The sequence below is a fragment of the Jaculus jaculus genome, chromosome 3 (assembly GCF_020740685.1).
Source record: "Jaculus jaculus isolate mJacJac1 chromosome 3, mJacJac1.mat.Y.cur, whole genome shotgun sequence".
NCBI classification, from domain to species: domain Eukaryota; kingdom Metazoa; phylum Chordata; class Mammalia; order Rodentia; family Dipodidae; genus Jaculus; species Jaculus jaculus.
The window spans coordinates 75,920,527-75,932,817 of record NC_059104.1 but is presented as its reverse complement, the minus strand read 5'-3'; the positions used below and the strand labels follow the sequence as shown (position 1 = coordinate 75,932,817).

At 41.9% G+C, this 12,291-nt stretch overlaps 2 protein-coding genes across 5 annotated transcripts in view; one reads left to right on the top strand and one right to left on the bottom strand.

Annotated features, from left to right (window-relative positions):
* Positions 1-9,386, top strand: part of Jam3 (junctional adhesion molecule 3) — an 89,725-nt gene extending 80,339 nt beyond the window's left edge. The window contains exons 4-9 of the mRNA XM_004665500.2: positions 97-249; positions 641-843; positions 1,677-1,776; positions 3,471-3,597; positions 3,687-3,741; positions 4,163-9,386. Of these exons, the coding sequence (XP_004665557.1) occupies positions 97-249; positions 641-843; positions 1,677-1,776; positions 3,471-3,597; positions 3,687-3,741; positions 4,163-4,198 (674 nt within the window). The 3' untranslated portion in view covers positions 4,199-9,386. The remainder of the gene's footprint in view (positions 1-96; positions 250-640; positions 844-1,676; positions 1,777-3,470; positions 3,598-3,686; positions 3,742-4,162) is intronic.
* Positions 7,385-12,291, bottom strand: part of Ncapd3 (non-SMC condensin II complex subunit D3) — a 173,818-nt gene continuing 168,911 nt past the window's right edge. For all 4 annotated transcript variants that reach the window (XM_045145067.1, XM_045145064.1, XM_045145065.1 and 1 more), the window contains 3 exons: positions 8,071-8,145; positions 7,922-7,982; positions 7,385-7,837 (listed from right to left, as the gene is read on the bottom strand). In XM_045145067.1, the coding sequence (XP_045001002.1) occupies positions 7,729-7,837; positions 7,922-7,982; positions 8,071-8,145 (245 nt within the window). In that variant the 3' untranslated portion in view covers positions 7,385-7,728. The remainder of the gene's footprint in view (positions 7,838-7,921; positions 7,983-8,070; positions 8,146-12,291) is intronic.

Here is a 12,291-nt window from a genome sequence, read left to right as displayed (position 1 = left end):
TCTTACTGTAACATAAAGTCCAGCCCCAGAAACTTCCCTCTACAAGTGGCAACATCTTTTAAAAGGCTTTTTTAGTGCCTTGTATCTTTTCTATAGGGGATTTGGCAGGTCGTGCAGAACTGGTTGGAAAAACGTCCCTGAAGATCTGGAATGTGACACGGATGGATTCAGCTCTCTATCGCTGTGAGGTTGTTGCTCGAAATGACCGTAAAGAAATTGATGAGATTGCCATTGAGTTAATTGTGCAAGGTAGGAATTCACAAATGAGATTTTTTATTGCATCAGGCCTCATGAGTCTTTTACTCTAGCATAAGAGATCAGTATATTTTGATTTTGTTTGTTCTAGAGCTGGGTATCCATGTCTTGGGGCAGGGACCCTGGTGAGTGTGAGGTTGCCCAAGTCTATCTAGGTGGGAGGATGCTGCAGGGCTCTGCCTTGGGTTAGTCTCTTTACCAGCTTGTACCAGAAGAAATCAGAAACTATGGGACTGGACATGGGGTGAGATAAGCTGAGAGCCTGCAGGGTACAGGCAGCAGGCAGTCTGACTGACTGTGGTCTTTGTAGCTAATTATACTTGGTTTTGGTAAGGATAGAGACACATGCTGAGATTTTAACTACTGACCCATATTTTGTTTGCAGTGAAGCCAGTGATGCCTATCTGCAGAGTACCGAAGGCTGTACCTGTAGGCAAGACAGCAACACTGCAGTGCCAGGAGAGTGAGGGTTATCCCCGGCCTTACTACAGCTGGTACCGCAATGATGTATCACTTCCCACAGACTCCAGAGCTGATCCAAGATTTCGTAATTCCTCTTTTCTCTTAAACTCTGAGACAGGCACTCTGGTAAGATCTCTTCTAAGAGGTGACGATGGAGAGATGCCTTGTTTGGGACACAAGATACTTGTTAAGGATAGCCAGTGAAGCCAGAACTAAAATTGTGAATGTCAGAAATTCTATAAGAAATATGACTCTCCCTTTGTTTATAAACACTACTAAGTAGGTAAACTACATGAATGGAAGGAAACATCGGTTTACAAGAGGGTGAGGGGATGTAATAAACAAATGTTAATCAGTAGACATTAGAATCCTAGTTTGAATAATCAACTGTAAAAATCATTATGAGACAGGAAAATGTGATTATTGGGTAAATATTTGGTATGAAAAAGTTGTTACAGTATTGTGATTATGGTTTTTAAAAGTCCTTATCTTCTAGAGATCATACTGAAATATTTATGGATAAAATATGACTAATTTGCTTCAGAATAACCCAGTGATACTAGGAGACCACATAGGGGAGGATTGGTCATGCACTGGAGTGCAGGTTGGCCTCATCTGTGAGCCACTTACCAGTCTTTTGGTCTGTGGAATACCCAACTCTATGTAATCAGTTGAATTATACAGAATCCTTAGTATTTGTGTCATTAGTGTTACCTGAAGAACAGTCATTGTCAAGTCCTTTTGGCAGCCTTTTGTGGTAGGTGTTTCTATCACCATATCCAAAGGAAAGCTCTATTGTTGCAAGCTTTGAGGCAGAAAGCTGGATGGTGCCTGGGCAGCCACAGGGATGCTAGAGCACACGAGCAGACATTGTGGTCTCAGGACCTAGGCAGCCTTGGTCCCTTGCCCCTCCAAGGTCTTCCACTTTGAGTAGTAATGCTTGTCACATTCTGAAACAGGTTTTCAGTGCTGTCCACAAGGAGGACTCTGGGCAGTACTACTGCATTGCTACCAATGATGCAGGCTCGGCCGGGTGTGAAGAGCAGGAGATGGAAGTTTGTGAGTGATTTTCTGAAGAGATTTTATTAGAAGACTTGAAATTAATCAAACATTTAAAGTTGAATATAAGATATCAGTTTATATAACTGTTCTGCCATGAATCAGCTTTCTTCTGGAGCCTACAGGACCCACCAAACCCACTGGAGAGGTTGAAGTGAGGGATCTAAATCTAAATAAGTGAATCCCCTAAAATAGGCCTCCTTGGGGACTTCTGGTTAGAAACATGGCCAGTCAAGTAACTTTAGTAAGTGATAGAACCATCAAACCCTAGAGTTTGTAAGACATTTAGAAATCTATCCAGTTAGAGACCCTGTTTTGTAGGAAACTGAGTCAAAAGCTTTTTATCTTCTGTAGTCATTGCTGGGGATTTGCTGTGGAGAAGTTGAGAGGAGTGGGTAGGGTGTGCTGAGCCACTTAAGGAGCTTCTTCTTGAAGGCTTCCCTGTTGCTGTCACCCCTGAGCAGTTTCGTTCCAAAGTTGCTTGCTAATAAGAACCATTTGGAGTGCTATTCCACACACAGATCCTAGAGCCACCTCAGATACATGCTGGTAATGTCTGTCTATAGGCAGCATTCTGTCAAATCAGGGAAACTATATTAATCATTTCCTCTTGGAAGATTTCTTACGTTCTTCCATGTATTCTTTGTATAAAGGAAAACAGCTCTAGAACTCCCATATTGAAAGTGGACTACCAAGTGCCTTTGTCTAGCATACAGAGATGGAAAATGAGCTAGGTGTGGACATGCATGCCAATAGTAGGTTTGCTTGGGTGGCTACCACATTAACTGGAAGAGTAGGGTGGGGAACCATATGAGTCACAGGTTCAGGGAGAGATCCTGCCTCAAGGAAACAAAGTGGAAGAATAGGGGATACCTTCTGTCCTCCTGGCTTCTTCATACGCACAGGGTACATGCACATGCGCAAAAGCAGCCAGTGGAGTGAAAGGCTTGTCGAAAATTTCCCCAAGTAATCTTTAGCAAACATAGGCTTTGAAAATTGGGAATGTTTTTCTTCCTCAAAGGTCCTCACTCTTAGTTCTGCATATAACCATTTTCTTCATTTAACCAGAAGATTTTGAAGCCTCTTAGACAACACTAAGCCTTTCTTAATAGTTTTCAATGTAAATGCACTTGAACTGTGTCAGTACTTTCTATACATGTCAAGGCATGGTGTGCTTGCTGTATGTTCTAGGTTAGAAAAGTATTAAATGTTCCACTTGCTCTTTGGCTGAGGTAGGCATGAAAGGGCAGGGGAGTAAATAGGATAAAGGAAGAAGGTGGCTGTTGCAGTCGGCTTTGCATAGTTGGCCCCAAGAACCTGACCAAAAGCAGCTTGAGAGAGGAAAAGGCTTATTTTGGCTTATAGACTTGAAGGGAAGCTCCATGATGGAAAGGGAAAATGATGGCATGAGCAGAGAGGGTGGACATCGCCTCCTGGCCAACATTAGTAAACATGTGTGGCAAACACTGGCAAGGGGAAGCTGGCTTTAATGCTCACAAGTCTTTCTCCAACAAATACACTACCTCTAGGAGGCTCCAATCCTCAAATTGCCACCAGCTGGAGACCTAACATTCAGAACACATAAGTTTATGGGGGACACCTGAATCAAACCACCACAGCATCCTAGTGGTGTCAGGGTCTTTTAAAACAGCAGGTGACATATAAGATCCTTCCCCACAAACCTTTTTCTGCAGATGACCTGAACATTGCTGGGATTATCGGGGGCATTCTAGTTGTCCTTGTCGTCCTGACCCTGATAACACTGGGCATCTGCTGTGCATACAGACGTGGCTGCTTCATTAATAAACAGGATGGAGAAGGGTAGGTCCACTTTCCCTAAATGAGGAGGCAGCATTCATCTTGGCATCAATGTAGTAACCACACCATGAACTGCTCTCTTCTGTCTACAGGTACAAGAGCTCAGGGAAGCCTGACGGAGTTAACTACATCAGGACAGATGAGGAGGTAAGGAAGAGTAAGAAATGAGTTCAGGTATGCCCGGCCAGCTACCCCATGTTGTGCTTAGAAAACCCAGTGGTCCTGCAGGAATATCAGTTACCACTTGAGCTCCTTTGACCTTCGTGGTTAACATGATCACATTAACAGGATCAAGCTTTAATGCAAGAATATCCAACCTTTTGACATTATGACCTGATGTCACCTACAAATGTATTCGGCTTCATTCTTAAGTATTTATACACCCTACAGGCTGGGGCTACACAGACCTGCATGTTGCTCTTTGGAATGATTATTCATGTTTTTAGTGCTGCCCCTAGTTTCCTTTGGAGACATGCTTAGTCACATTCAATTTGACTAGTGTGTTTCCTTTCCTACACCCCCCTCCCTCAACACCCGACATTAGTTCTAACTTTGCATTCCTTTATAGGGTGACTTCAGACACAAATCGTCCTTTGTGATCTGAGACCTGGAGTTGTGACTGGGAGAGCAAGCACACTGAAATACCTCGACTGGAAACTCACATCAAGGGCAGCCATGACCAGGGCATCTGGACAGAGCTAGACATACATAAGCTTTTTATTTTGGCCAAAGTTGACTGCTACTCCTTTAACAAGCCACGAATAAAAGAATCTTTACCAAGGCATAGTACACTCCTAAGAAAGGAAGTAGAAAGTTTGGCAAGTTGCATTCCCAGACTGGCTGGACTGATTACCATATGGGTATGTATTAGGGTAATCTTAAAACTCTGACATCAGCTCTCCTCTGCTGGGCACATTGGGACTGTTTTTGCTTGGGGCTGTTTACCAACCAGAACAACACTGGCCATGAGAAGATGAGGTGCTGGGCGGTGGCAGCAGAAGCATGGTATGAAGCCTGTGGGTGTCTCCATCAGTGCCTTCCTTGTTCTTTGGCACACCATACTGCCTTTCTATGGCTCTGTTGATGGGCCAGTGTTGTCATGTTGGTCTAGGAGCATCTGGATCAGCATTTTCAGGAAGGTAAACTGCTTGCTGGAAGAGGGCTCTTCTTACCCAGGGAACCTTCTTTGTTCAAGAGGGTGTCAGAATTTAAGAAAAACCTTTGTCTTAAGCTAAGTCTGAAATGGTACTGAAGTATGCTTTTCTAAAGGTCTTGTTTTATAAAATTTTAACATTCTAAATTTCTGCTAAATATGTATTTTGATTATTAAAGAGGAAGTTTATATAGAAATTGTAAATATATTGTCTTATAATATTCCAAAACTTATTTTTATAAAAAAAGACTTCAACTTAAGATAGAAGTTCAAATGACTAGGGTTAAATTGGAAACTGCCAATAATTAAGAGCCTTTTACTTAAGGAGAGCGAGGATTACTGGAACATTCCTTGTTACATTCTCTCCTTTTGCATAAGAAAACTGAGGCTGTCTGTCAGACCACTGTTGCTTAGGAAGTCATTCAAGAGTTCCAGTCTAATAATGTTGATATGTGCATCTCTCCACAAGATATGTTGCCAATTTGCAGTAGCTTTGAGTGGACTTTTCCTGATGCCAGTAAAATTACCTACTCCTAAAGGCATCTGTGCAAAGACCATGTTGGTTGGCTCCTTGGGTTAATTGAAGCCAATGTTCCAAGGTCACTTTTGGCCACTAACTTTTAAGTGCTGGCCAGAATGCCTGCTTAGCCCTGATTAATTGCAGTGATGGTACTCTGGGTTATGTGGCCCTTGGTGGCTTCTTAGTTGGGTACTTCAGAAAGGCTATAGTCTTCCATGCAGCACCCCATCTCCTGCTTCTTGTAACAGACTGTTAGGGATGGCATGCAAAACAAAGCCAGTGCTACTGTTACGTATATTTTAAATACTGGTATAGTTCAATAACATAAGCGTGTCTAAAGCTGAAAGCAATTCTGCAACCAAACCTGTCAACCACAATAGTATTTTTAACAGAAATTATCCCCATGTTCTCCTTTGCCATGAGAAAGGCACCGACACTGTGACTATCTCTATAACACATTGTGTGGTGACAGCTGGTTCAGTCCTTTGAAGAAAACCAAGAAGTACAAAGCCCAGTGGTGAGGAAAGTAATATGTCTGAACCAAAAGCAGCTTTTTAAAATTTTGATGTAAAATCTTTTTATCTACCCAAGATACTGCTCACTTTTATGGGGACATTAGAAATACCAATCAAAAGCCTTTGTTCTTCAAGAGCAGATGTTCTCTGCCTCAAACATTACTGTGTTCTACTCATGATGTGAAGTAGTTTGAAGCCAAAAGCTTCTCAAAGGAGCACCTTGAGGAAGGTTAATGTAAAGCTAGTCACTTTGTGATTCAACTTTGTGTCTTAATGTTTGTAGATTTCAACACTTTTCTCCCCCTTTGAATACTGAGACATGTTGAATTTTTTTTCCTTCTAAAATTATGTGAAATGCTGTGTGGTAAGATCCTGGCAGAAGCAGTAGGCTGGTTTTCTGTGCCTGCTTAGTGGTTCCTGACTTCTCTTGTTTCTATATCTTAAATGTTTAGTTATGACTGCCCTTCCTCTCCACCCTTGCTGGCAGGGAACAACATACTGGGCTAAAGTCTCTCTGCCACAGTACCATGGAAATTGGTTTGACAAAGCAGCACATGAACCTGGACAGCAGTGTCCAGTGACTGTAAAGCTATGGAGAAACGGAGTACTCATGCATTTTAGGACGCGAGTATAACAAAAGCCTGCGAGGCCCCAAATAGGCTGCTATTCTGGGCTTTGAAATGATTATTGATGTACACAGGTGTTACAGCTTTGTACTACCACATTAGAAATTTGGTTATTTGTTAAAACATCATTTATAAAAGCTTTAAAAAAACCACAGCACTTCACTGTATGCTTACATTAGGTTTACTCTTAGAATCTTATTAAGCATGTACTCTGAAAAGGTACAGTTCCATCACCATCTGAGGGAACTCAGTATTGGTCTGGTGCCAAGTTTGTTCATTCAGGAACAGCTGTGTGGTTTGCTCTGGTGACTGCCAAAAGTTTACTCATGGCAGAACACAATGACTCTCCATCCCTCAAACCCAACTACCAGGAGAGAAACGACCATCAGCCAAACCAAGCATATTGATTGGTACATGTTCACACTCCCAACTATTCAGAAGGCTAAGGTAGGAGGGCTACTTGAGCCTAGAAGTGCAAGGTCTTGGGCAACACAATGAGATCCCTCATGTCCAAAAGAGAAACAAACACCCGACTGCACAGCTTTGGATAAACATAACATTTAAAGTTTCTGTAACAGTACCAACACAAGAAGCTCATGTGGAGCAGTCCACAGAAAAGCACCACAAACAGTACCAGTGCCACATTGCATTCTTTCTAAATGGAATCATACCTCAGTACTTAACAAAGTCTGTTGGTGGCAGAAAGTTTTCATATGGGAACAAAGGCAGGTGGGTAAGCAGATGAACTAACCCCAAGAACAATAGGGTCATCTTTTTCTAACAGGAAAATTTTCTTAAAATACATTATGCAAAATTAAGATGAACACCAGTAAAACCTTATTATAAAACAAAAATATTCTGCTGAATGCTAAGGAAACTGTGTCTATGCTTAACTTTTATTACTTTATTTTAGAAAAGCTGTACACTTCTTAAATAAAATCTGTATAAATAGAAAAAAAAATATTTCAATCACAATTTCATCATTAGCTATGGGAAAATATGTATGTATTATAAAGAATTTAGACAAGTTAATACAGCCTTGGGTTATATAAAATAAGGCTAAGATTTTTAAATTGTGTTCCTTAAAGGCCAGATTATAACTTAATACTTAGAATTAAGTCACGATTTTAGCTTAACTTTAAAATAAAAAAACCTAAATCATTTTTTTCATTTGTCTGTTTACAAAATTTCAACAGATGTCATAGAGAAAATTATGAAAGTCTGCCCAGAAAAGCAGGTAACAGCTTTGGTATGACATAATGGAATGTGTCCTGAGGCCTAGAAATCACTCTTCCCCAAAACCTGCTAGACTGCACAGCTTCAGTTGGCTGTCTTCAGTGGGCTCTTTCGGAGAGACCTCCTCATGGGTCTTGGGTTACTCCTATTCCTGGCTAAAGACTTCACATTCCACTGTGGAGACTGTGGAGGCCTGGAGAAAGAGATGCTATGGTTCATTAAAAGAATAAATCTTGCAAAGCTGTCTACCTCAAAAGGAACCCTTCAGAAAACTTACGATTTATCAGGCAGTGACAAACATAAAATATCATTTCCTTGACCCCGGGCTCCAGATTTCTCTGAAAGGTAGTCAAACAAACAAATTCAGGTTTTCCAGAACTTCTAAGGTACTTGAAGTATTGACAAGAAAAAAAACTCAGAACTTGCCTTTGACGGAAAAAGGAGTCTGCGATGTCTCTATGTAACTGACCCCTGCTCCAAATGTAACATCATTGATGGACTCTGGGTAAAGGGGAAACATACTTTCATAAACATACTTTGATGAAAAGCTGGCAATATATACAGGCATCAAACGTAGGCACTGAAGTAAGTGACCCATGGAGTTCTGCTCTCATTTTCATTTCCTGCCTCTATCTCATATCCTCAGTTATGATCCCTAGTCAAAAGCCTCAGTTTGACTTCTTTCCACAACTTCATACATTCTTGAAAGCTTCTTCCCCCAGAAAACTCTTCAGTCTCTGCTGACTTCCTTTCTCCACCACAGTTCTCCTCAGGCTGCACTGGGGCCCAAGCCTTAAATGTTCATATGTGTGGCTTCTCACTTATGCCTATGTCTTCTGTCCAGTGACCCTCAACTCCTGTCAGTACTTCTCCTGCATTCCCTAAACTGACATCAAACTTTGTTACTTGTACTTTGTTCTTGTACATAGAACAGACCAATATTTGGTCGTCCCAAATGGAGCTGCCAGGTATCACTGGCTCCTCCACATAGAATCAGCAACAGCCCTCTCCATTCTCAACCTGGTACCTTTCCTTCTGCCTCACTAAGTGTGGTACAGCTTCCCCCTTACTCTTGATCATTTATGGTGCTTCCCCCACCTACACGGCCTCCCTTATCCAGCCCATCCTTTAGAGGCAGGAAGCCGACTGGACTGGCATTCTGCCACGTCTCTCCAGCTCTAAAATGGGGACAAAAATAAACCTGGCCCACAAGGATCAGGATTAAAAAGATTATATAAAAATGCTTAACACAAAACCTGGTATAATGAACCAAAAAAAAAATTCATTAGCTGTTATGCCCTATGTCACTTGAGTCATGCTGAATTTAAGAGCTGGTAAACTCTACCTAGGCCCTTTGATGGCTCCGAATACCAAGGAAAAGCTAAAGATCTACCAGTCTGAGCTTATCCCAAGCCTTTACAAAATTCACAAGCCGCATGCATACCATATAGTCAAAAGTCTGCAGTGATATGAATCAGGTGTCCCTCATCAACTCATAGGTTTGAATGCTAAGTTCCCAGATGATGGCAATTTGGGAAATGGAGCCTTGCCGGAGGAGTGTGTTGCTGGGAGTGGATTACAGGTATTCGAACCAGTTTCCCTTTGGCCAGTGCTTGACATAGTTGTCCACCTGATGTTGGCCAGGAGGTGATGTCCAGTCTCTGCTTGTGTGACATTGTCCCCTGCTATCATGGAGTTTCACTTCAAGTCTGTAAGCCAAAATAAACTCTTTTCTCCTACAAGCTGCTTTTGGTTGGGTGTTTTATGCCAGCAACATGAAAGTAACTGCAATACTGGATGACAATTTTCCAGCAGGCCCTGGCCTGTTGTTACATCTGCATGTAGTCAGCCTCTTTTCCTGGTCTGCTGTCCCCGTCTGCCCCACAATCCACCTCCCTGACCTCTGTACACTGTGTGTTTAAACTGCTACTAGTACTCTAAGGGAGCGGAACCTAGGCTCACTTGCATGCTATAGACCAGCCCCAATGGTCATCCTCTCCATAAGCACATTGCATCTCATCCCAGTCAGCAGGGCTATCATCAAGAAAAAACTACTATCAGTAAAGATGTGAGGTGGGAGCAGAGAAACGCCCTTCTAAATTACTAGTATAACCACTCTGGAAGCAAGCAGGGAGATCTCTCACAAAATAAAAATAGAATCACAATATGATCTAACCATTCCAACTCCTAGATATGACATACCTGAAGGAATAAAAGTCAGTGAATAATAGAGAACTGAATACTCACATTTAAATTTTCTTTGTTATTTATTTATTTATTTGAGAGTGACAGAGGCAGAGAGAGAGACAGAGAGAGAGAGAGAGAGAGAGAGAGAGAGAGAGAGAGAGAGAGAGAGAGAGAGAGAGAATGGGCATGCCAGGGCCTCCAGCCACTCCAAACAAACTCCAGAGGCGTGTGACCCCTTGTACATCCTGCTAATGTGGGTCCTGGGGCTTGAGACTGCTAAGCCATATGTCCAGCCCATGAATAGCAACATTTATTATGGCACTATTCATAATAGTGACATTGTGGTATCAAGATGCCCATAACAGGGCTGGAGAGTGGCTTAGCAGTTAAGCGCTTGCCTGTGAAGCCTAAGGACCCTGGCTTAAGGTTCGATTCCCCAGGACCCACATTAGCAGGATGCACAAGGGGGCACACGCGTCTGGAGTTTCTTTGCAGTGGCTGGAGGCCCTGGCGTGCCCATTCTCTCTCTCTGCCTCTTTCTCTCTGTCTGTCACCCTCAAATAAATAAAAAAGTAAAAAAAAATTTTTTAATTAAAAAAAAAGATGCCCATAACAAGATCAATGGATAAAGAAAATGTGGTATACACAGAAAGTGGAGTTTTATTCACTCATAAAATATCCATAATTATATGAATTTTCAGGAAATGAATAGAACTGGAGATTATGTTAAGTGACATCAGCCAGACTCCTGAGATATGAAAGTAGAAGAGGGGTTATTTGGGAAGAGGAAGGAGAATAGATAATGAGGGAGGGTGGTGAATGTATGTGTAGAAAATGTTATATAAAACCCATTTTCATAATTTTATTGTTAATATATGCTAGTAAAGTTTTTCTAAAATATCATTATTACTGCCTCAATTATAACTAGTTGTGAAAATTATTCCTTTCCATTTAGCAAAATCACTGTTTATCTGAATGCCACTGGTGGGCTACATTAGTGGATCCATCAGCCTTCTTTCCTACTGGATTTGCTGCAGAAACCCTCTGGCTGACAGTCACCTCAACTAAACTTAAAAGTCACCGTAGGAATTTATAAACCAAGCAACATTGCTTAAATGCTCTGTAATTCTCCCAGGGAGGAGAAGTCACAAGGGTAGGGGAGGAGGCTTCCTGTAAGCATTCCTTTTTGCTTCAAAACTGAGATGGACTAAAGTTGCCTCAGCAAGAACATTACATTCTGCAGCTGGAGAAAGCACAAGTCCTGACCTAGTGGCACTTCTGTTTAATTTCCAGTCAAACCTGAGCCTACACATGCAAATTAGAGCAGCTTTAGTGTACCATGCTCAGATTTCACTGAGAAACACATGCCAGGAACCAGAGATTGAGATCAGAGACTCATGGGATGAGCAAAAAACTGAATTGAGAAAAATCTACCCCATTTCTTTAGCATATGGTACCTACTTGCCAAAACAGAAGCACTTGGTTTCTCTGAGCCAAAACCACAAAACATAAACTTTCCTCCTAAAAGAGGCAAACAATAACACCTGTTGATGTACAAAATGCCAAAATTACTGCCTTTCATGACAAAAAAAAATTGCCATGATCTAGTCACTTGGGGAGAGTTAGAGTGGGAATTCTGTTCATCCATAATACACTAGCTAAAAGGGAGTTCTGCATAAAAATTACCCGCACTCCTTAAATACTCTTAAGACATCACAGGGCTGGCAAGATGGCTCAGCAGTTAAGGCCCTGGGCTCAATTCCTCAGTACAAAGTGGCACACACATCTGGAGTTTATCTGAAGTAGCACTATGCTCTGGTGCATCCATTCATATGTTTTCTGTTTCTCTGCTTGCAGATAGATGATAGATAAGATGATAGATAGATAGATCACAGCACCACAGGTTGACAGCAAGTAGCCAGCCAGAACCCAGGAGTGCTCCTTGAAAAGGCACTGACAAAGGTGGTGCACCTGCATGCTGCCCCATCACCACACAGAATAGTAGCTCGGTTCTGACCTTGTGGGGCATGGGATGGGACACAGGCTAGACTAGGGGCAGAGAGGCTGCAAACATCTACTTCTGAAAAGGTATGTCCCAGCCTTTGTGGTTGGCTCCATGGAGATAGCTTGCAACAAACAGCAAGGATAGACATCAGAGTGTGGGGTGCAGTGCTGAAGGGCACAGGCATCTTGTGGAGATCCAAGGAAGTGGGTATTCTGGATAAGGACTTGGAGACTGAGGATCTGAGTTAGATAGAGGAAGAGTGGCTTGACAATGGTACCCTAAAATTGAACACCAGAGGGAGGTACACATGATACACCAGAAAAATGCTTGGAAACAATGGTTTCTAATGGTGCTAGACAGTAACAATTTTAGTATATGTTGAACAGCTTTAATCTGAATGTTGGAAATCTGAAGTATTTAGATATTTTGAGTGCTGACATGAGGTCATAGTGTAA